This window comes from Rattus rattus, chromosome 8 (assembly GCF_011064425.1).
Source record: "Rattus rattus isolate New Zealand chromosome 8, Rrattus_CSIRO_v1, whole genome shotgun sequence".
Lineage (NCBI taxonomy): Eukaryota > Metazoa > Chordata > Mammalia > Rodentia > Muridae > Rattus > Rattus rattus.
Window position 1 is genome coordinate 45725488 of NC_046161.1, and position 24639 is coordinate 45750126.

The 24639-nt window shown below is 43.9% G+C and overlaps 1 protein-coding gene across 1 annotated transcript in view; it reads right to left on the bottom strand.

Moving 5' to 3' along the window:
* Nucleotides 1-1455: 1455 nt before the first annotated feature.
* The window catches only part of C8H11orf53 (chromosome 8 C11orf53 homolog), a 40444-nt gene continuing 17260 nt past the window's right edge, over nucleotides 1456-24639 (bottom strand). Inside the window, exons 3-5 of the mRNA XM_032910402.1 lie at nucleotides 6687-6729; nucleotides 3277-3575; nucleotides 1456-2188 (exon numbers count right to left, since the gene is read on the bottom strand). Of these exons, the coding sequence (XP_032766293.1) occupies nucleotides 1805-2188; nucleotides 3277-3575; nucleotides 6687-6729 (726 nt within the window). The 3' untranslated portion in view covers nucleotides 1456-1804. The remainder of the gene's footprint in view (nucleotides 2189-3276; nucleotides 3576-6686; nucleotides 6730-24639) is intronic.

The following is a 24639-nucleotide window of genomic DNA, read 5'->3' on the forward strand; positions in this document are numbered from 1 at the left end:
GTCAAGTACTCGGGACTCAGGTGACTTCACCAGAACCTCCCCACTGAATTTGTAAAGTACATGTGAGGGGCAGGTATAGCATAGAAGGAGGCCTGTCTTTGGAGAAGGAAGGATGGGCAGGAGAGAAGTTTGAAGGAAGAGGAGGAGACTAGGATGGGAAGAAGAGAGGTGAGGAGAGAGGGTGAGAAGCCATGGCAGATGATGTTAAGATTCTGCTCTGTGTATTTACAGGTTGTTATTAATGTTCTCAAGGGATGGATGGTACCGGGCTTTGTATGATTAAGTGGGCAATTATATCTTATCAGTTGGGTCAAAGGTTATTGTGTTGTGTGTTCTTTTATGTGACGGTTTGAGTGTAGGAAAGTGTGCGGTGGCAAGAGACACTGGGCCGCCGCAGAGTTGGGATGTGTTTCTGCCAAGATATCTAGCAGATACCTTGGGCATCGTGGTGCGGACCTAGCAGGGTAAAAGACAACTATACTTTTTTTATTTTTATATTTTTACAACAACAGACTCTCTTGAAGAACTGGGCCAAACTGGAACTTTAGAGACCTTGGTAGAAAACAGGAGTCTTGGCTTATAGAAGACAGGAGGGACCAGAAGGGTCTGAAAGGTATGAGAAGGAAAAAAATGAAAGAGTTGTGATAGGAGATTGTGTCACCTAGGGTCCTTGGTGTATGCACCCCCAATGTCAAGGTGTGTACAGGTCATTTATAACGGGTGTGACCTGCAGGTAACCACACTACCCAGTGACCATTACTCCACTCAGCAAAGAAATCCAGACTGCCCAGACTTATTAGAAGCAGATTCCTGTTCCTGACATCAGTTTCTTTTTTGTATATGGTAAATGCTATACATCTTTTCCCGATAAGCCACAGAGGTCTTCCTTTGCATAGCTGAAAAATTGAGATGACCCTTGCCTGGCAATATGTGCTTTCTCAATGTCCCTTTGCCTCTTGGTGTCCTGTTTGCTGCCTGCAACAACCCAGTCTTACCTTCTACACTTTCTTTGAAATACATGAATTGTTTTTCTATGATCATTGAATGCTCATTGCCTTCAGACACTCTGGTAACTGCAATGTACTCCATTCATCAGATACTGCCCAGTTTACCTGAAGCTACCATTGATCAACCTTTTATGGGGGGGAGATTCTGAAATAACATTTGGACATCCTGGGTAAAACTTTACCTTTACAGAGCCAATTTCCTGACCTCATACTATTTTATCGACCATAAAGCTCTTATATCTGGTGCTATATATTTTTTTTACTGGGCCTTTACAAGTCCTTGTAATAAGGGAAATGTGTATAATACTGTACACTTTAAAGTCACATGCTATATAAAGTGAGTTTTGTTTTACCTGCTCCAAACTGCATATACCATTTCCTCTCTCTTTTGCTAAATACACATAGTTTATAACAAATTAAAAATTAGACAGGAAAATCATTGTTTTATGATCTACATAAAGTTTTTTTTAATGCAATATAAGAAAAATAACCAGTGCCAAAAAAACAATGCTTTAAAGGTAACAGAAATTTTAGAATGAAATGGGTAACCAAAGTTCTAAAGTGGCCTCCTTGTAGAGGGAGTTTCATTAGGATGCGACCCACAAAATATTTGATTGACATTGTAGTGTTTTGTAGGGTTTTTTTTTTTACATTGGATAAGAGCAGAGATGTCAGGACACTGACAGAATCGCGCTGTAAACTAAAAACCCAGTTCGGAATGAACTAGCACGCCTAGAAGAATCCGTGGACACAGGGTCCAGCTTCTATAAGGATGCAGAAGTCCTCTGGCCCGCTCCTCAGTAAGCTCTCCGGCATTCATAAGAGCCCCAGGCCATACTGCCATCTTCTTTCGTCCAAGGTGAAGGATCATGAAGGGAAGAGACATCTGACCCTTCCTCTGGGGAGAGGGGCCCCGCCTTGGGTGGGAGATCATTTGACACTGTCATGAAAGAAGTGAAGGGGTACCCCGGTGTGTGGTGCAGGTCTTCCAGGGCATGCAGCGAGTAGGGCTGAGCCCCAGCAAGGGACGCCCCCCACCCCATGTTCCTGTGCTGGGTGCTGCTTCCTGACTCCAGTTGGGAGAGACAACTGGTGCTGGGTGGCAAGGTCTGCAGGGCATCGGCAGGCATAGGGTCCGGCTGGCTGGGACCGTCTGGTACCGTCTGTTCCCAGGAGTCTCTCTAAGGAAAATGGCAAAAGCACAGGAATTATCCTTTAGTCGATGCTCTGAGGATACAGAGATGCCGCCGGACCGAGGCATCCGGAGAAACCTTGCAGGCTTCCTCGCTGATGAAGCCTGCATCGCAGGCAGCTTTCCCCGCCCGTGTTTGACCCTAAGCCAGGAAAGTCTGAGTTAATTTCTACCTGAGGGTGTTAGACTGAGCCCTGCATTCCTCTTCACGGAAGCAAGGGAAGGCAGCACTTGTTTCTGGTTTGGAGGCGTAATAACCCTCCAGTGACACAGGCTCTAGAATGACCTGGGCTTGGGGGCTCCCTACTTGCTCAACGGTGCTTTTCTTGGGGTGGACTGAGCTCATTCACCATCTACCCCTCCCGACACTGAGCTGCTCATCTGTGGAATGGGACACAGATTTCTTGAGTTGCTGCAAGCCATACATGAACAAAAGTCTGTGAAAGTCCTTGCCACAGAAGAAGGTTAATTCCCGGGCCCACCCTTTTGGTCTAAAATTCCACCTTCAGCCATTCATTCTATTGTGGCAGAAGGCTTTACAGTTTTCTATAAAAGGACTATTAGAAGCTTTTAGATCTTTCTGAACTTCAGAGGGATCAAGAGAGAGAGAAAAGGGTAGGAGGGCATGTTGTGAGGAAGCTAGAGCTGAGAGACTGGTGAGGAAGTGGAAGAGGAAGCTGGGTCAATCTCTTTGGGGAGCTTATCTAATCCTATCTAGAAATGACTTCAACCTTTGCTCCTTAGGACTCAGAGGCCTGAAGAAGTCTTGCCTGGACAGCGTGGGGAAACATTTAGCAAACACAATAGTAACAAAATGAATGTAAATTCTCTCTTACAGGCCCCTGCATCAAAACCCTAGACTTCTGGTTGTCTTGGTTGATGCGATCCTTGAACAGGACTTCCTCAGAAGTGCCCCAGCAAAGCCAGCCTGATCCAGCACCTCCAGGTGTGAGCAGAGCAGCCTCAGGAATTCCCAGGTGAGTCCATCTGGCCTCAGCTTGGTTACCACGCACGAGTGCTGGGCCACAGGACCTGGGACCTCCCCTTCCTCCCTGCACATGAAATAACCATACTCACGAAGACGAAATGAGTTGGGTCGCTGGGGAACGGAGGTGGCAAGAGTGGTGGCAGAGCCGAAGTGCTGAACAGGGAACCCGGCGTGGGCGTCAGCGCCGGTGGGCGGTAGTCTCCGTAGGGCTCTGCCAGGTAGGACTCCAGCAGGCCTGTGTGACTCTGTCCAGCTGAGGACTCACAGGCAAAGGGCTTGGTCACGCTGGACGTGTAGAGGTCATTTGAGAACTGTTTGCCGCTATGGAAGTCGGAGTCAGACAGGAAAGACCTCCTGACCCCGTAGTAACCTGACATCACTGGTGATCCTGTAGCCAAATGAAAGAGAAATGGGCCAAGGTTTCAAGTAGGAAGCTCAGAGCACTGCGGTTCTGCATCTGGTATCATATGAAACGATGGTACCCACACGTGCCTGACACCATCGTTAACGGAGAAACCTACGTGTATTCTATGGTATGCGGTATTCCTGTTTCAGTGTTGCAAGTTCACTCTGGCTTTAGAGACAGATTCATGTTAGGTGTAGAATAACTTCACCTAGATAATGATTCATCATGTATCTTTCAGGTCTAGATACTTCTGAGAAGAGGCACAGAGAGTTGTTAGAGAATCCCTTGGTATGGTATTTCGCCCAGCGTCAACCGTCAACTTGACATAGCCAAGAGCCAATTGCTAAGAGAGTCTCAAATGAGCATCCTTATCAGGTCAGTCTGTGGGTATGGATGTAAGAGATTGCCTTGATTATTAGGTGATGTTGGGTGTGCCCACTGCGGGAGGCACTATCCCCTGGGCTGTATAAGAAAGCTAGCTAAGTGTAAGCCTGTGAGCGAGTCAGCATCTAACATTCACCTATGCTTTCTGCTCCAAGTTCCTGCCCTTGACTTCCCTGGATGATGGACAGCAATCTGGAAGCTGAAATAAGCCCTTTCCTCCTTAGAGGGGGGTTTTGGTCATGATATTTGTGGCAGCAACTGAATCAAACTGGAATATTTGGAATCTACGCCTTTTGATGGGACTATAAACATCTTTTCACAGCTTCTGAACTACATCCCATAATATACATGACCGCATCCATCACAGACAGCCAAGAGGCTGCTTCTGGGATTTTTTTCCATCCAGTAATATCTCTCTGGGTAAGATGATACACACGTCACTCACTTCAAGCCAGGGAAAGGTGTATTGTCTTTTGATTTTTCTGCACACCGGTCTTCACCACCATGTCTCACGCCCAGCCTGCATCAAGAGATGGCTTGCCCTGAGCCAATATGACTACAGAGAAGCCAGTTGTTGAGGAAAAACAACAACAACAACAAAAAAAACCCCCTCTGACATGTCTGGCTTTGATGGTTCTAGTGTTATTTGCTGCCCCCTTGTGGTCAGACTGGATTCCCTCATTCGCCTCTCCAGGACGTATAGCAGGTTTCTGAAGAGAAAGCTTGGCAGAGTTTTGTTAGGAGGAACAGAGAGAAAGGTTGAAACTGGCAGGAGTTTTAAATAAGAAAAGACTAATGAAATGGTTGCTACACTTGACACTCTCTGACCCTGTAGTCATCTGTGTCAGGAAATGGATGGTTGTCGAGAATCCGTTTGGGGCGCCGACTCCAGGTCCCTATAATTTATCATTTTATATATCCCATCTTGGACCTTTTTATAACTTGCACTTGCTTATCTTAAATTGCCTTCTCAGACCCTCACAACTCACTTAAGCTCCCATATCCTCAGACCTTTATACACCTTAAATTCCTTTCTTAAAGGGCAGAGATGTGGAGAAGTTGCCCGCGCCTCTCTTCCCTTCCTCCAACAACAGAGTCCCGTTGAGCTTTGTCCTTACCCACCCCATCCAGAAGAGAAACCAAGTTCCCCGGGACTCTTGCCCTGGGTGACTTGTTCACAGTGAGAACGCGAGCCTCTTCCACCTAAGGTAGTATTTTATATTTTGCTCTTTTCTCTGTGACTTGCTATTGCAAGGAGGTCTAAGAGCTCGGTGTTGGTAGATCATGTCTCACGCACTTCCTGGTCTGTAGACCGGGAGGGGAATGCTGCATTCAACACGCCATGCAAATGCGTTTATTTGTGGAGCCGCTCAAGTTCCCCACCAAAGCCTTCAAGCACGCTTTGGCCCACTACACTTTCGTTTTAAATCCACCAATTTCCAACCGGCCTGGAAGCCCGTGAGCCAGTCAGCGAGTAAAATTCGTCTCTGCTTTCTGCTTCAAGTTCCTGCTCTGGCTTCCCTCAGTGATGGATTCTGTGGTGACAGTTTTAATTTTAAACACACTTTCCTGGGAGAGAAATCTGGGCGAATAAAAATTCATGCCACGAAGTTATATCCCACAGATTGGTGAGGGCGGTGGAGAGGTAGAAAGTGCTTCCAGGGTGGTGCATTTATATTTCTAATTTCAAAATGAAAACCAATCGCGATGAAAAGCCCTCTGCTTTCCCAAGTGTATCCATTTCTCCTTAAAAAGAGGAGGAAAATTCTAGAAGGTTGGAGAACCTGCAGAAACCCCTTTTAGTACAAAAGAGCAGATGCAACCAAATTTGAATGGAAGTAAAGGTGAAGGGGAAATACAGCAGAGACATTTACATTGATTGTCTGGGATGCTTCAGAACATCCTTTCCCATGCAACTTGGGAAGTGTTAAATCATTTTGGAGTTTGAGATCTGGAAAGGGATACTGCGTGGTGGGGTTGGGCATGTGTGCACAAGGATGCTTATGACTAGTAAGAGAATTCCTTTCCCATCCTCACAGGACTGCGGAATCCAGACACACCAAAGTGACACAAATACAATACCCAGACTTCACTGTGTGACATGTAGGAGGAACTTAATAAATGTAGCCCCGACCTCTCATGCTCCCTTCTCCTTTTATCTATTACAGTAGTTTCAACCTTCCTGATGCTGCGAACCCTTTAATAAGTTCCTCATGTTGTTGTGACCCCCAACATAAAATTATTATCGTTGCTACTTCATAACTGTATTTTTGCTACTGTATGAATTGCGATCTGATATGCAGAATATCTGATATGGTGACCCACAGGTTGAGAACCCAAGGTGGTATCCAGCCATGATGCCAGAGCTTTAGATATTTCAACACTAGGCCCGGAGCCTGGTTACTGTTGCTTTTGCCTAGAAGTTTCTTTCAGGCAGGCAATCAAAAGGCCCACTTTGCAAGTCCTAACCAACTAAGTTCGGGATGATTCAATGAGATCTATCGTCACCGACCAGTTCTTTTTTTCCTCAAAGAAGCAAAAGTGAGAATGTGATGTGTTAACAAAACATTGGAAGCTTTGGGCTGGGATGGAGTTGCACAGCATGTGCACAGCCCTGGGCTCGGTGCTTCCCCGCACCGGAAAACAAAGCACAAGTGCTCAGTTGCTGCTTAAAAGGGAGTAAATTGCTTGTTGCGTTAAAGGTCTCACCTGGCATCTGGACGAACGGAGGTTGGGAGGAGCTGACGCTGCCCTGGAAGGCAAACAGAAACAGGTGTTTTCATCCTTAGTCACAAGCTTGAACTTAACTTTAAAATCAGGAACATAGTTTTCAAACTATCCTTCTTCCCTCCCTCTTTCCTTCTGTCCTCCCTTCCTTTTGTTTTTGGGTGTGAATGTGGGTGTATGTTTGGGTGTATATATGTGTTTGTACATATGTATGATGTGTATATGTATGTGTATGTGCATATGTGTGTTTATATGTGTGTATGTGTGTATATATGTGTACATTTGTATGTATGTGTGTATGTGTATATATATATGTATTTGTGCATAAGCGTATATGTGTGTATATGTGTCTATGCATAAGTGTGTATGTGCGTGCATACATCGTGGGAGGGTGCACAGTGGAGGTCAGAGGACATCTTGCAGGAGTCAGGTGTGCTCTTCCACCTTCCAGGTGTTGGATTTAGTACCTCAGGCTTGGAGGTGAGTACCTTTACTACTGACCCCCAACACCGAAGCCTTGTCTTAATCCCTAGTAACTGTGACTACAATCCTATTTAGAAATAGGATCTTTCAAGGTGTAATTACTTAGGATGTGGTCATTCTGAATTAGGATGTGCCCCCAATCCCAGGTGATGAGAAGAGGAACTGGAGAGATGGCTTAGGGGTCAAGTGCATTGGCTGAACAGGTTCAATTCCCAGCACCCACACTGTGGTTCCCAACCTCTGTAACTCCAGTCCCTAGGCATCTGATACCCTCTTCTGGCCTCTGTGGGTACTGCATGCAGGCAAAAATCTATCAATGAAATATAAAATGATTTTTATTTTTTAAAGAAGAGAACGCTCAATGATACAGACATGGTAGGGGTCATATAGAGACAAGAAAAACATGAATAATTTAACTTCATGATTGGGGATCAAGGAACCCTGGTGATCACCAGCAGAAAGGAGGACGAGAAAGGGATTCTGTTCCTGCAGCTCCAAGGGACCAGGGCCTGCTCATATTTCCAGAACCAGTGTTTCTCCTGGTTTAAGCGATCTCTTTTGTACTTGTCTGTGCCTATAGCTGCTGTGAGAGACTAATACAGAAAAGTAAGGAATGTATGACCGGGCAAGATGTCGGATGTGGGTGTTGGGGATGCACAGGAACACACCCAGGAGGGGTGATGTGGTACAGACATCAGAATGAAGGCCTCTAGATGTGCGGAGTCTTAGAATATTGCAAATGGGGGCAGGCAAGTCAGCCGCACAAGCACCAGGGTGTGAGTCTGGGGTTCCAGAAGCCATGTAAAAACCTGGGGAGGCAGCATGCCCTCGCCTTAGGCGTGGGCATTACGGATGGGTGTACCCCTGAAGCTCGCTGGCCAGCTATTCAAGCTGAATTCATGAGCTTCAGGGTTAGTGGGAGAGCAATTGAGGAAAGACATTCAACAGTGACCTGAGACCTCTACCTGCACACATACACATGTGCACACATCACACATGTATACAACGGCACACACAGAGTCACACATAAGATACAAAAGACAAATATCACAAGAGCAAATGCTAGGTCCAAAATGGCCCCCAATAGAGTCCATGGTGAAAATACCTTCCAAGGAGGTCGATCATCCTTAAGACCTCAGGCCGAGCTCTTAGCCTAAACCCTCCAGGTCCTGCAGACTCTGAGAGCTGGAGAGGCTTCACAGACTCTCATGCAATCACCTCGCATGTTTCCAATGCCACACACCCAATGTCCAACATCAGAGAACTCAGTGCTCCAGCTGCCTCCTCTCTTTCTCTCTTGTCCGGAGACCTCTGACTCTTTAATCTCAGCAGAAAGGGGTCTGCTGTCTTTTCTAATCAGCTTTCTCTTGTTCAGAATAGGTTTAACTAATTCTACACAGTTTTTCGAATATTTGAAGATAATCCATTATTTTCCAAATGTTTATGTGTGTGCACACATGTGTATATGTTTATATGTGTATATGTTGTGTGTGTGTGTGTGTGTGTGTGTGTGTGTGTGTGTGTGTATGTGTGGTTGTTTAAAGACCAGAAGAGGTCAATCTTGTCCACGTTGATTTATGAGACAAGGCGTCATTGGGAGCCTTGAGGATCGGTGACTAAGTGAGGTCAGTTGGCCGCAAGCCCTGGGTATATTCTTGTGTCTGTCTTCCTGGCTTTGGATGCCAAGTGTGTGGCATTATGCCCAGGTTTGCATGTAGTGCTGGGTACTGAGCTCAGGTCCTCCTGTTTGTGGTAAGCGTTGTACGGACTGAGCCATTTTCTCAAGCCCCTACTAACTGTCTCTCTAGTCACTCTATCTACGATAATAAATACTGCAGTCTGGGGGCTTAGCCTTTATTCCACACTTCCGGGAACCAGGAATCCGAGGTCATGGTTTCGTTCTTGTTTGGGTCCCTTTTTGGTTTGCAGTCTTCTCATTGTGACTTCAAGTGATACACAGAGATCACGTATCTGATATATTAATTACCTCCAAGTCTCCACCCCCGAAGACAACCGTGCTGGAGGTTAGGCTTCATCCTGGAAATCTTGAGGTCTCAATCATTCCATCCACAGCTCTGACTTCGAATTCTGTCTTCCAGGTAAAATATCATCCCACTCAGTGGCAGCATTTGTTTAAGAATGAATACTGTAGAACCAACATGTCTGTGTTTGAGTCCCAGGTCTGCCTCCTTATTGTGAACTCTGGTTAGAACATAGCCATGAAGTGCTTAAAATAGCATTTGGCATAAACAGCCAGCATGTTGTAGCAGTCCCCTCCTATCACTGAGGCATACATACACTGTGTTATTCCTACTTCCACATGTTGATCAAGTTTAGCTTATAAGTCAGGTATGGTAAGCGGTAGTTAACAATATAAAACAAAATTAATATAGCATCCTGTAATAAAATTGCCCACATCACTTCTTTGGAGTAATTATTAGTGGAACCAGGGTGACTCAATCTTTTTTTTTTTTTTTTTTTTCTGAGCTGGGGACCGAACCCAGGGCCTTGCACTTAGGGTGACTCAATCTTAAGCACTGAGATCTTGTCAGAGTTGGCCTCGTAACTGAGAAGTCTGCCTTCTTTTGCTGTGTTGGGTGGGGACTGAACACATTGCCCGAGTGTTGCAGACAAGTGCTGCACCACTAAGTTAGATTCCCATCCCAAGAAGAAGGCTTCCAGAGACTGGAGCACAGACAGCATTTATGGTGCAGATCCATTGGACAAAGGTAAAATCCATCTCATCTCGGGGTGGGACCTGGTGGAACAGCAGGTAACTGCTCCTCAGAATGGCTACAATGTAAAACATGGATTATTCATTGATGAGATTCTCCACTGAATACTTTAAAACTGCTGTTGGCAGGGAGCAACCCAAACTGTGAATCCATGGGTTGAAGGGATGAGTATAATACAATTTCGCTTTTGAGACAAGGTTTCACTATGTGGTCCAAGCCGGTCTTGAACTCAGTCCTGTGCTGTCCCGTCCCTCCAGCTGGGAGTACAGATGAGTACTGATACTCTTGACTAAGTTAAGTGGCAGACAGGAACTCTTAGATACTCAGTGGCTAGAGGGATGCAGGTCAGGATCTGTTTGACCAAATCATAGATGAGCTGAATTTGGTACAAGTTCCCATGCAGCCAGGAGCCCTGCTGTTCAGCATACCCTTCCTGTTTCTGGTTGTCCATCAGGGTCTCTTCTAGAAGGATTGATTCTCTTGCAGACCTCTGATACCTTCTGACTTCGGTCTCAGGCTCCTTGTCCTTGAATTGTGGTGGCATTGGTAGCTGTTCACGGTACTTCTCTGGTAGAGTCTGATGTTGCCTCTCCTTCCCTATTTCTCCTTCCTTATCCTGCTCTGGCCAAGCCGGGAACAGGATAAAGTTATGAATCAAAGCTCAGTTGGATGCCTGGGTCTTTCTGATATTTGTAAGTCCCGGACATCATCGGTTTGTCTCCTCAGCACCAGCCCGCCAGCCTCTGCACCACACTGGGCTGCTGCTCACTGTGGCTGATGAAGATTCTTCTGGCTTCTATAATTCTGCTCTAAAAGTTCCCCCACCTTTCCCATCTGCTACCACCAATCCTGAACATGCCGCTCCTTTCCTCCCTCTGAATAGCCTTATTACCATGGAAATACCAGTGCTGTTCCTGCCCAAATCCAATTTTAATATGAGAGGCTCTACCAGTTAGGACTCTAGTTAATTTTATTTATACTTTGACAAAAAGAAGCCTCGTGCATTCTTTCCTTCTATCTAATTTTATCTTGTCTGCACTGTGGGAATTATACACTATTGCCATTCTTTATGGTCATCTGTGAAATTTTACCGTGCCGACTTAACAAGACCTGCAAACAATGTCTAAAACCTACTGAAAGACAAGAACCCAAGAACATTAATTCTCACTACCATTTTGCTATGGTCACTTTTATTCTTTAACTCAAGCAACTACAACTTAGACACTACCATTGTATTAAGCCCATCTCTACTGTGTTTACGTCTCTGCTTGCCTTTTCTCTGGTTAGTATTTGTCCAGACTTTCTATATTAGCTTCATCTTTCAAAAGCAACTTTCTATAAAATTCCTTAAATGTGTGTATTTTTGAAGTAATTTACTTCAGGTTTTATTTTAAAAAATAATTTCTTTTGACCTTGCTCTTGGAAAATGATGTTTCTGGCTTTACAACCAGAACTTTTGAGTATTTAATTTCTTGGCACTTTGAGAACATAAGCTCGCCACCATCTTTGGCTTCCATAATTCCGGTTAAGAAGTCTGCTGTTGCATATATATATATATGCTGTTGCATATATATGTGTGTGTGTGTGTGTGTGTGTGTGTGTGTGTGTGTGTGTGTGTATATCTTTTCTGCCTTCCAGGATTGTCAAATCCAGCTTACATTGTCAAGAAGTAAACCACATCCCTCTTCATTCTGCTTTGTACAGGATGCACTTTGTGTCTTTGTTTTTCTGGGGTTTCACGTCTTTCAGCAGGTTATGACCACTTCCAACCATTGCCTCCTTAAACTTTGCTCTAGTACATCCTTGGAGACTATTCAGGTACATCTTGGATCTTCCTCTTTTATCCTATATATTACACAACCTCCTCATTTTCCCTACATCCACAATTCTGCGTTTCTTCATATTTTTTAGAGATTGGTATAGACTTCTTCAGGTCTTATTGGTTTATTAATGATTCAATTATAATTTGCTGCTTAACTCACATATTACTCTTACAATTCTTACAATACTTATTTATTTGTGTATGCACGTATGCACATGAGTGTGCACATATGCATATGTGTGGGTGGAGGTCCCAGGTTGATGTTGGCTGTCTTCTTCAGTTACTTTCCACCTTAGTTTTTGAAACAAGGTCTCTAATTGACCTGGAGATCACTAACTTGGCTAAACTGCAGGGCCAGCAACTCCTGTCTTTGCCTTCTCCCACTCCTTGCTGTGAAGTTATGCACGTGAGCTATGGTGTTTTGTTTTGTTTTATTTTGGATGCTGATCATCTGAGGTCAGGTTTTCATTGCAAGCACTTAACTGTTATCTCCCCAGATCCACATTGACTTTTTTTTTAAATTAATGTTTTATATTTTTGTTTTTATAAATCCTATTTTAAAGTTTTCTCTGTGATTTTTGTCTTAAAACACCCTGAAGGGAAGTATCATTTTTTTCTCATTATATTCACTGTGAGGAGAACATGTAAGTTTCTTTCTAGGGTGCGTTGTGGTGGCAGGGGTGAGACTCAGCGAGCACCTCTGATTTCAGGGCCCGGTTCTTCACCACCACTCCAGGCTGTCTTCCAAGAATTTTAATTTGAAAATATAAATAGAAACACACCACTATTTTAGGAAAATTCAGCTTAAAGGAGAGTTAGGGACACTTAGAGAAATAATATAATCATCAACAAGTCCACAGAAGTGTCTGAGGTGCGTGTGTGTGTGTGTGTGTGTGTGTGTGTGTGTGTGTGTAATATTTTTTTCTTGATTTTTCTAGTGATATTTCACTGAATGGGGGCCAGATTTAGGCAGGTATCACTTACATGTTCTGCAATTCATAGATCTTAAGTATGCAATTTGATGTCTTTTAGCAAATTTCAATGAACCCTTATAACAGAGTGCCAAAATCATGTTACAGACCACTTTTATTAAATTAGTGTGTGTCCCCTCTATGGCCATGAACTATTTGTATTAATCAATATTAAAGCCAATGTTAACACACGCCTCATTAATTCACCTCACAGGACAAAGAAGAGGGGGCCCTGGGTGACTGGGGAGGATTTCACCAGACAGATTTAATGATTAGACCTCACTTTTCTCCATCCCTTTCTTAGATTTCATAGGTTAGGAGAGACTGGCCTGGACCAGTCAACCTTCCTTCTCCATGTGAAGGGGCCGCTCACTCCCTTTATTCTTTGTTCAATACATTGTATTCACGCAGTTACTTTTTATCCTATCAATAACACCGGATTTAGTATTTCAGAGTCTCTAGCTTTTGACCATGCAAGATGGTATATAATTTTTATTTTGCATACTGCAAACAACAGGATCCTGCAATACCAGGTAGCCAAATTTAGAGGTTTATATTTGAATGAAATTTGCCGATCTGCAACTTCCTGTAGCTAGCAGAGCAGCCTCACAGCTGCCCCAAAAGCCCCTCCATGAAAATGAGTTAATTTGAACTAATAGGTCACCGAGGTAGTAAAGTGATAAGATTAGGAGTTTCCTTTGAATACATTTATTGCCATTTTTATGACCCTACAATATTTTTAGGTGCCAGCATAGTTGAAGGAATACACTGGGATATACGAAGAAAGATCTATCTCGGTGGCATGATGTTTCTTTTGAGCTGTTAAATCCATTAAAAATAATTGCAAAGTTTCTAAAGCATTTCCTTAAACTTAAAGATATTAGTAGTGATGCTTCAATAGTAATAACTATAACCATTTGTGAGTAGGCGGTGTCTCCAAGGGATTTGCAACACTTTACACATTTCGTTTCTAAGGATTATCATGTCCATGCGTGGGAGGCAGGTCAATCTAGTGATATTATATTGAACTTTCTAACATCATATTTTTATCTGAATTTAGATCCATTGTTGGGCACATGATTTTCCACTAACTTTGTTATAAATGTAAAGGTATGCTGATGTCAACCCACGTTACCTTTAAATGGATACCCCTATTAGATGGGCATACTTCCCTCCCGCAGGAAATAAAAACGGGCATTGAGAATTGGGCGCACTAATGTGATAAATAGGTTGCAGAATCAGTAAAATCGGATGGATGTCACGTTTTATAGGGTGCGTACAGTACCTCAAACACCTTCTAATAAATATGACTTCTTCTGCAAACCTTGAAACACATTTCACTTACAGACAAGGTATCTGAGCTATGCAGTTAACACTCGGTGGTACGGACAAACACTCGGTGGCGACTAGAAATTATGATTGCGAGCATCTCCAAGGTGCCGATTACTTCACACACCGCCATTTTAGAAAGCGGATATTGTCTCAGGCTCACTAAAGGAGATGCCGACCATAGGAGCAGCTACATGCCCACAATTAACCAGACAGTGAATAAGAGAACCAAGCACGAGACTCCAGCCTCCCTAGCATCACTCTTTGGTGGGTTCTCAAGGACATCGTGTCAAGCAAGTTCTGTGTCCCGGCTCCTCAACAGAATCACGGAGTCATTGGCTGCCCTTGATGTGAAAAACCATCACGGGGCTTTGCAGGCGCCAGGAGAAAATAATCAACTGCTCAGATTAGGACCCACTTGGGAAGATGAACCAACTGTGAGACGAAAACATGGCTACGGTTTCTTGGCAGCTCCCCCCCCCCCGGAAGTGGCGTCACAGATCTACTCCTGAATTTAGGGTACCGGGTTGTGGTTCGAGTTGACTGATAAAATATGGCCGAAGGGGTCTGCAAGGTTCAGATCTTAGGCTTCAAGGGGCTCTGAAGGTCGTTTCATTCACTACCATATTCTTCCTCGTAAGGAAGGGAGTCTAGCCTCCAGAAGGACGGGAAACTACATGAAGTGAAAGTGGGGTGATCCTGTCAAGAACCAGCAGCACCAGGTACCAGAGAGGCAAGGGAGAGTGCCTCTGGCCAAGCCCCCAGCTAAATGCAACTGCATGGGTGGTCCCCAGAAGACAACCAATGAAGCTTCAGATGACCCTGAAAGCTGTAAGAAATGATATATACTACTAAGGCCAAGTGGTTTCTTAGGCAGCAGGAAGTAGCAGACACATAGCCAGGAAAAGGTAGCCCATGAGATAACAATGGCTTGTTCCTACTTTGTACAGATGGGAGGTGAGAAGTAAGGTTAGTTAGTGGGCTCGGAGACTGAAGGTGAAGGGAGAAAAGAAAGCTCCCTGGGGCAAGGAATCTTATGAACTGAACCCAGAGGAGGAGAGGCTTGGCTTTTCTGCAAGGAACAGAAGGGAACCTGCTCCTTTGCACTTCCTTTGGTTGATTCCATACAAATATATTGTGGGCCTGTTGTGCTCTAGGACTGTAGTAATTCCAGAAACACAAAGAAGACACAGGTTTTGTAGTCGGCATATAGATCCTTAGGACAATAGCTATACAAATGTGGGTGTAATTAGAGCAGTATTTAGAATAAGAGTTGAGGGCAATGGAATGAGTGCTTCTTGTAGCTGCTTCCTGAGAGGCATAATGAATGTGTCACTCACTTTGAGTGACAACTTTTATAGATGTGTTTTTGTTCTCTTCAAACTGTGTGCTGATTGTTCTCACCAGATGCTTACCATTAATCGATCAGATGATGCTATAAGGTATCCTCTGGTTTATAGATTGACCTGTTCAAGGTTACCTGACACAGCCTGGGTTCTAATCTAGATCTGTTTAACCACAACTTGGTGTAGATGGAGAAGTGAGGACACAGATGAGAGTTGGAGTGACTGACTGTGTCATCATATAGATGGCACCTGAATCCAGTCCGAAAAGATGAAAGGAAATCACCAATCAGGTTGGAGAAGGATGTGTTACTGTGGAGAAAACCAAGGCTTGGGATGTATGCAATAGCTTGTCTGAGTTGTGGGAATACAGACAGGAAGTGTGAAGACAGGGAATGATGGAGAGGAGCTGGAGGAAGACGCAGGAGCTCGGTTACAAAGGGCCATTGAGCTGTGCTAAGTAAGGACTTGGACTTTGTCCACAAGTGGGCAATGAGTCTTCAAGAGTTTCAGTGGTGAAAATGCTATCCTAGAACATGGACTCTGATGGTGAAGCCAGGGGTCTGGAGTTGTTGGTAGAGTGAGTGTATAGCGGTTGGAGTCCAGTGAAGACCTGATGCTGAAGGTCTGGCAGGGTGTCAGGAGGCTGACGGGTCACACTTCTGTCTGCAATCTGTCTGTCATCCTTTTAGAAGCTGTATGAAGATGGCTGATTCATGCCTCTATGTGCTGAGAGCTGTCCTGGCCACCTGTTCTGGCCACCATACAGTCCCCAGGGCCTTTTCTCTTTTGTTCACCATTGACTTCCTTCACACTGACACTTGTTTACAGAGGCATCGCCACATCTGCCCGTCCCACACTACAAAGTGGAAAGGCCTGTAAGTTCTTCCACAATCTAACTTAATGGTGCACTGTGCATGTCTGCTCCTATGGCCAACAATAATGTTTAATTGAGGACGGAATGGTGAAACACCCGTATGAGCCCTTATATTTACAAAGCCTCGCTCTGTGTGGGATGTCTTCACCCTTGGTAACCTAGGCAACCGTGGGGCCTACATCGTTGATGTAGAAGGAATGATTGTTAAAGCTTTCAAAAGCACAGAGGAAGAAGAGTGAAGAGCAAAAGCCATGTTAAAATTCTGAAGCGAAGGACTTATTATGGAAACACAGGTTTACCTTGTAACCGCCTGTGCAGCTAGCCATACCTGATACATTTTGAGGTCGGTTAACTTGTTACATTAACTTAGGTTCTAACCAGCGGTTGCAGCAAACATCTGTAAGAATGCATGTGAAATTGACCGTGGTGGTGCAGTGTGGGGAGACTTCCACAGATTTCTACTGTAGTATCCTGACACTTTCTACTTGTGTATTCTCTTCGGCAATTGCACAGTGGGTTGCTTTTGTAATTAAGGCAACTAATTAACAAATATTAAAACTAATGTCATCTTTATATCTTTATGGTTAATTTCATGTTTGATTAAAAAAATATGATTCCAAATATCTCCAGTTTCTGAGCCATGGACTGTTTTATGTCCCTTGGAAAGTTCCCATGATTACAGAATTCCAACTTTTTTGACGGTTTCTTAAAATTTTTATTTTAACAGCTCTCCTGCTTGGCACAAAATTATGTCCAGGCTGTCTCTGTGAGAAAGTGATTGCTGTTGCCTAAGTTACAAAGTGAAACATATTTTCCCACCCCTGCCTCTTGGTGTGCCTTTGAAAAGCTGTTTCTATTTGCGCAGCTAAGTTAGAGCAAGGAGAGCCACTGGGAAGCATTTTGGCCAGCGAAGGGATTGCAGAATTGCAGCCCCACCAGATGGAACGGCCATGGTTGTTTTGCTGTAAAACCTGATTATTTTTGCAAGCTGCATGAAAGAATTCTCCACCAGGAATGATTTTAAATTTCATGACATTTTAAAAAGAAAATTCCACAGAACCAATAGAACAGCTGAGAAAATAAGTTCCCTATGAAAGGCTTGCTTTTATTATTATTTAAAGTTTTTTTTTTTCTGTAATTGTGCAGGAGCAGGTGGCTGGGTGGGGACCACGGAAAGCTCTGGAAGTGTGGTTCAGTTCTCCAAACAGGGCAGGACAGTGGGCTAATTAAAGTCAGACAATAGGCGGTCTGGGAAGCCTTAGGAAATAAAGCATCCATTCAAATGAAGGGCAACTGTAGATGTAGAACGTGTGTCCCTAAATTCAAACATTGGCATTTTGCGTGCGTTTACAAGGCATTGAGTTCTCAGAACATGTTGTTTTGGTTTTTTATTTTATTTTATTTTTTTATTATTTCTGGGCTCATGAAGGGACTTCTTAGTGATGCTAAGAGGCAATATTCCTCGAGAACAAGGAAAAGGTGTGGGGAAGATACTCTTCGATTAGATGTGAGTTCCCTCTAGTAAGAACTTGCAGACAAATGGGGAGTAAGAAATGGATTTATCTGTGGGAAATGTAGAAAAAATAGTAAGGTAAAAATGAAGTAAATGTGTTAAAAATTCAAGTTTTCTCAATAGCTTTAGTAACCAAACATGAGGTGTTTCTCAATATATAAGACAAAAATCATAAAAAAAAATAAGAAAACACAAACAGTAGCAAGCTATTAAACATGCAGTAGCCATGTGATGACAGTTCATTGTGCCTTAGGCAAAGGTGATATCTGACTGAAGCCAAAACTCTCATAGGATTGGTTCCAGGTATGAGGGTTGCAGAGGTGAACAGTAAGTTTAATGATTAATTTTAGGAGATCCAAGCAACTCGTGGGCATTTGCTTTGACGGTACACCACTGCCTTCTTTGCACTCGTGCCTTCAGAGCTTCGTGTGAAACTTTAGAACCCCTGATTTCCAATGGCATTTGTACATTGCTGTGTTCTTAGATCAGAGCTGTGGCTTTATGTGATCAACTCCGTATCTCTAAAATGTGAATAATCAGCTTCTGAATTTTGCTTTGCGTTGCTCCTTTCAGCCCACCACTGCTAGTCAGTGGAATCATTAAAGTGCCACCAGAGTTAGAGCAATGGATAAACTGCAAAGCTTAGCAGGTGTGTGTGTGTGTGTGTGTGTGTGTGTGTGTGTGTGTGTGTGTGTGTGTGTGTGTGTGTGGTGTTGATTAAAATTAGAGTTCCATATTAGGAAAGAGTTCCATTTGTCTTTTGCTATAGGGTCCCAGGTAATGAGAGCATTGGTGGTCCTCATCCTCCAGTCTCTTCCCATACTTTCCATAAGAAAGTATGGTGTAAGGATGCTGGCTTCCACTTTCTCTAGTTCTATATTTGCTAATGCTGGCTTTTGGGCATGGACAAAAGTGACTGACACACCCTTCAACGTCCAATGTGATTACCCACACGGGATCTACACCAGATCCACACAAGTCTCCCAACATCCTAGACTGGAGGAGGAATGAGCTCCTGGCATCCCATCTCTTCCCTGAGGACGTCTTCATGAATGTATACAATTAATAGTTGGTAGGTGAGAAAAAGAGACATTTTCTTTGTAGTCTAACCATTGAAAAGGTGCCCAAGTACCTGTAAGCCACCCCCTCCCCTATATGCCTGTAAGAAACACTAATGAGACTCAGAATCACTCAAAAAGGAAAAACATGAAAGAAGAAGGGGGACTAATTGGAAAGAGGAGGGAAATAAGTGGGAGGGGAAGGGAGACAAGAAAAGAGAATAGGGTGGATCCGATCAAAATATATACATGTATAAAATATCACAATGAAACTCATGTACAATTAATCAATATAAGCTAATCAAACATCAAAATACAAGTAATGCTCTTTCCTGTGTGTAACCATGAGAGACTCTGGTTACCCTGTGAGTAAGATAACCTCAAGGGATGGGTCTCTAGGGACAGCTGGATCTCAAGTGAGAGTTGACCCTGGGAATGAAGTTCATGTTTCTTTGAGGAAGTGGGAGCCATATTAATCCCTCAAATCAGAGTGATAGCCACAAGAGGCTGCAGGGGGTCTGCAGAAGAGAAAATTAGAGGGAGAAATGGGTTGTGTGAGCGTAGGAATCTTTAAGAGGAAGGAAGTTTGTGGATTTTTAAGAGAATGGAAGGGAAGCTTCTTCAGTGTCCATGTGTGACGTGAGAGGATTCTGGATCAGGATTGTGGAGAGACCCAAGAGATCTAGTATTCCAGGGGAGGTAGGGGTGATGAGCATGGTGACTGTTGGTTAGAGCCGATTATGAAATTGAACTAAAGAAAATTGTTAAAAGAAATGAGAACTTTTGGGCATCTGGTTTCTTTTAAGGTCTACTGGAATCATAGGAAATGAGACTCTTGGTTTTGGTGGGGCATTCCCTGCGTAGTCTACATACCTGTTGTAATGATAGGGTTGGAGATCACATGTGGATGGTGAGGGGCATGAGACATAATGGGAACCCATCATTATATATGAAATCTGAAGCTCGCTATGAAAAATAGTGGTGACTCCAAGCCTTGTCCCACCTTGGTTTGACTACATTTAAGAAGGCAGTGTAGTCAATATAGTTGAGGATGTAGCTCAGTTGGTTGAATTCTAGTCTAATGTGTACAAAAAAATCCTCTCCTGGGCTTGATGCTAGAACTACAAAAACCAGGCATGGGGGTGCCTACCTGGAATCACAGAACTCTGGAGGGATAGCAGAACTTCAGTCGCCCCTACATGATCGATCTATCTATCTATCTATCTATCTATCTATCTATCTATCTATCTATCTATCTATCTATCTATCTCACGTCAGATGAAAGAAAACTCTGGAGTCCCATAAATCCAGGTTCAAATATAAGCTCTGTGGCTTTTTACCCGGTTGTTCATTCTCCCACTTCATTTCCTTTGGGGCTGCTGAGCTCTTGTTGATAAATGAATATAAATTAAAATACAGAAATGGGGATATTTGTAAAGTCTCTGTTTCAGAGTTCAGTAGTAAATAACAGCTATGAGACAGGGTCTCATGTAGCTTTCAGTTCATGATGTAGCTGAAGACAACTTTGAACTCCTGGTCCTCCTGCCTCCATTCTCCAGTGTTGGGATAAACAGATATGTGCCAACTATTATTATTATTATTATTATTATTATTATTATTATTGTCATCATTATTATTATTGAGGGAAATGATGAAAGTCAACACAATTGCACCGCCATGACAGTTCTTGTCCAGATATTAAATTCAAGTGTCAGGCTGTTTGTGGGTCATGTGATTATTTTTGTGCTTTGTGTGATTTTTCTGTTTTTTTTCCCCCCACATTTCTTGTTAATCCAATTTATAAAACTCCGGTTTACTCTGAGGAAAGAGGATTTCTTTTTCGCTTAAGTTTGGCCTTGAGGTTAGGGGAATTGGAGCATGGGGTGTGTGTGTGTGTGTGTGTGTGTGTGTGTGTGTGTGTGTGTGTGTGTGTGTGTGTGTGTGTGTGTGTTTGTGTTGGCGCGTGGGTGGAACATGTTTTTGAGTCTGAATCTGTTGAATTAGGAAGAAAAACAGCTCTGCCCATCAGGGAAAGGAGAATACCTTGAGCTGTGGTGAGCACTGATCCCTCCCCTGTGCACCTCTCACACTGAGGAGCCCTAGCTTCAGGAAGTCCTGTCAGGGCAGGAAGGTGCTAGCACATCCTGGTTTTTATCTTCTCCCTGCTGCCTGAAACAAGGCTTTTCATGAACTAGAGTTTATGATCAATAAGACAAATCCTTATTTGAGAGTAGCTAAGGTTTGGGCTATTTAACATTGCAGAGTGAAGCAACTGGAATATCTCGGCTGTAGCTGTTCGGTAGCCGTTCAACTGCCTTGACCCACAGAAGGGAAGAGGGTGACACTGACAAGCGTCCAATTAAGCTTGCCGCTTCTAAGACAGGAGTGACCTGAGCGACCCACAGCTGGCTGAAGATGAGGTACATACATAATGGGATGTTATTCAGCTACACAATGGAGGAAAGCTGTAATTGTGGCAGCCCAGATGGAACTGGCACCATTATGTTAAACGAAACAGGCTAGGAAGTCAAGTACTACTTGTTCTCCATGACATCTGCAACCTTTACAGAGCCATCTCCTAGAGCGGTTACCAGAAGCTGGGAAGGGTCAGCAGAGGTGTATGTGTGGACAGAGGGGAGGGAGAGAGCAACTGAGTAAAAGAGGCAAACTGAAAGTCTCATTGCGCGTTAGAACCAAGCTCTGGCTGGTAACTGTGTCTCCTGTACAGCTAAACGAGGAAACGGGCAGTGCTGGAGGGGATGGGTATGCCCGGCACACTGTTGATCAAACATTGCACATGTATATTGAATATCACACTGCATTACAAAATATGTATAGTTATTCAGCTAAATCAATTAAAATTAATCCCAAGCGACAAAATAAACCCTGTGTCATGAAAATGACCCCCACTTCTGCCATTTTTCTGTTTCATTCACTCAGAATAAGTAATTTTTTTCTAACCTGCAGCGTTAGTGGTTTGACGTGTTTCCATTACATTAGAAATGGTAGTTACAAGGGTGGGAGGAGCTGGCTTCCCAACCTGCTTTCAGAACACCCCATAATCTAGCATGTGTCTAGGTGAGGTTGCCACTTATTTCCTCTGGTGCTTATCAAGTGGTGCCATGTGTCAGCTGTTATAAGATCCATAAAAGCCACTGCATGCTGAGCATGTTATGTACCAGGTGTCCTGCAGACATAACCTGATTTCACTGCTGTTACCGTCTGTGGTGGGTATTGCTGGCCCCGTGTCTTCGGGATGAGACCGAGACTCAGAAATCAGGACCATCTCCATGGATGGAGTCTGAGCCTGAGTCCATAATTCTGAAAGACAGGCTCCTGCCTGTTCCGCCACACTGCCATTCATTCAGAAGGAACAGGCAGAAAGTAGCAAAACGTTAGCCAACCGGGGGAGATTTAGGGCAGCAAACGGTCCTAGTGCAGTACAAAAGATGTTAAGGCGGAAAACGCCATCTCAGGGATCCAAGGGGATGTCTGAGAAAGTGTCTCAGGCAGGGCCAAGTTTAAAAGGGCTGTCCTTCTACCCTCTCTCTCACCCCTGTAGTGTGTAGGCAAAATGGTCCACCTATGCCATGTGGCAGTGACAGGTGGACCTCTCCTTCCCCTTGACCTTTGTCCCCTCTGTGCACCCTGTTGGATCACCCAAGTCATCTTCCTTTCAACCCTAGCTGAAGGCACACCCTCCTCCATGGAGTGCTCACCACTCACCCTGTCCACGCATGTCTCTGTCTGAACCTACACAATGTTCAGGAACAGAGCCATTTTGCTATTTTAATTTTCTTCTTCAAAGAGAACATTTCCTTCCCGTCAACAGAACTGTACCTACCTGGCAACCATGAGTTCAGAGCATAGGAAATCTGGTTCTTACGCTTGTGCAGCAAGCGCTTACCACTGAGCCATCTCCTCAGTCCTCTATATTATTATTATTATTATTATTATTATTACTATTATTATTATTATTATTAATTTGAGACAGAGTCACTTTCCACACTGGCTGTCCTGTAGGCCTCAGCAGTCTGCTTGCTCTCTCGTTCCTCCCTGGTCCCGGCCCCGAGGTTCTGAGTGGGCACCACCACTCCCAGATTTTACTTGGGTGGATGGGATACAAACTGAAGTCCTCATGCGGACTCAGAAAGCACTTTACCCACTGGGTCATCTCCCTAGCTTCCCGAGATCTGTTTTAAGTGCTAAATAGTGAGATGAGACATTTAAAAATTAATAACCAAAATAAAGAGGCTGGAGGAAGAGGATACACTTTTAAAGGTTTCAGCCTTAAAAATGACATCCTGAGCTGTAGTTCAAAGGTGGAGATGTGCAAAGTCAGTCAAAAGGTCTGATGCCCGGCACAAGGGAGGTGGTTCATAAAACTGTGCTGTTGGGGACCTTTGCAATAGAGATACATTGTAATAGCTCTTGTATTACAATGTATAGAGTAACTGTGTAGAACGATACATGAGTGTGTGTGTGAGTGCGTGTATGTGTGTGTGTGTGTGTGTGTATTTATCTGTGTATATATTTTAAGATGTTTCACTATGGTAACCAGTTCACTATCTACATGTTATCTCATAGCAGTGGGTTGGTAAATCTCAAATATATAAAATATAATTTACTTAGAAATGAATACTGGGCTTGGGGAGATGGCTTTATTGGCCAAGTACCTGTCCTGAAACCAGAAGATCTCGATTCTAATCCTGTAGCCCTCATGTGAAAATCTGGGTATGGTGGTGGGATCTTGTAATCTCACAGTTGGGGTTGTAAAGACTGGCGGTTACCCACGGCACCCTGGGCTATCCGCGTTGCACAACTGGTGAGTTCTGACCCAGTAAGAAACGGTCTCCCTGAGCTCTTAAAGCACATTGGAGCCTGTAGCCCTGCAGCCCCTGCACACATGTGTACCCCGACATGTGGACCCACACAAATATGTGTGCGATACCTGCGCACACACAGAGACAAATACAAATAAAATTGCATGCTGAGATGAGCGGAGTCTTAGGAAGTGGTTCAACTCTAATTGCTGACGAAGGCATCAAGGCTAAGAAAGGAGAATGCAGTTAACTTTACAGAGCCACAGTGAGGACCTGGCAGAGACCCGGGCAACCACAGTGTTTCTCTGGGGGCAGACGCCTCAGGGAGGTCAAAGAAACTTTTGAGATAACATATGGTTTCCTCCACTGTGTATCTTCCCTCCAACTATTTCCCAGGAAATACAGATGCAAATCTCAGATCTGGATGTCACAGGTTTATGCTCAGTGGGAAGCGGGGGTGTTCGTGTGATTGGCAGAGCTAAGCGACACCTGGGCAGGGAACTAAACAAACCTCCCATTGTGGACCTGTTGCAGAGGTCGTCCCCCAAACCTAGCCAGCCAGTGGACACCTGTCCTGTAGTTAGTGTTTCTCAGACCTCTCTCATCAAAGAGCAAACATTCTCAATGACCCCAGGCCATAAAGATTGCTTGACGGTGCTCGATAACCTGCTGTTCAGAGTTTCTTCCATGATTGACCCACTGCCAGCCTTCGCTGCTCTGCTCACAACGATTTCCCCCGAAAAATGATTAGGACAAATTATTAACCAAGATATAGCCGTATCCCAAATGTCCTCCACAGAGACTTAAGCAGCAGATCGAAGTAGATGGATTTAGGACTGGGTAGAAAGAGCAGAGGTGTAATGACTAATATTTGAGAAGCAAACACTCGGAGTTGGCATGGAAGGATCTCGCCATATGAAAGTAACTTTTGTTTTACATTTATTTTATGCATACTTCAAGGCAGCATAATCCAAATATTTC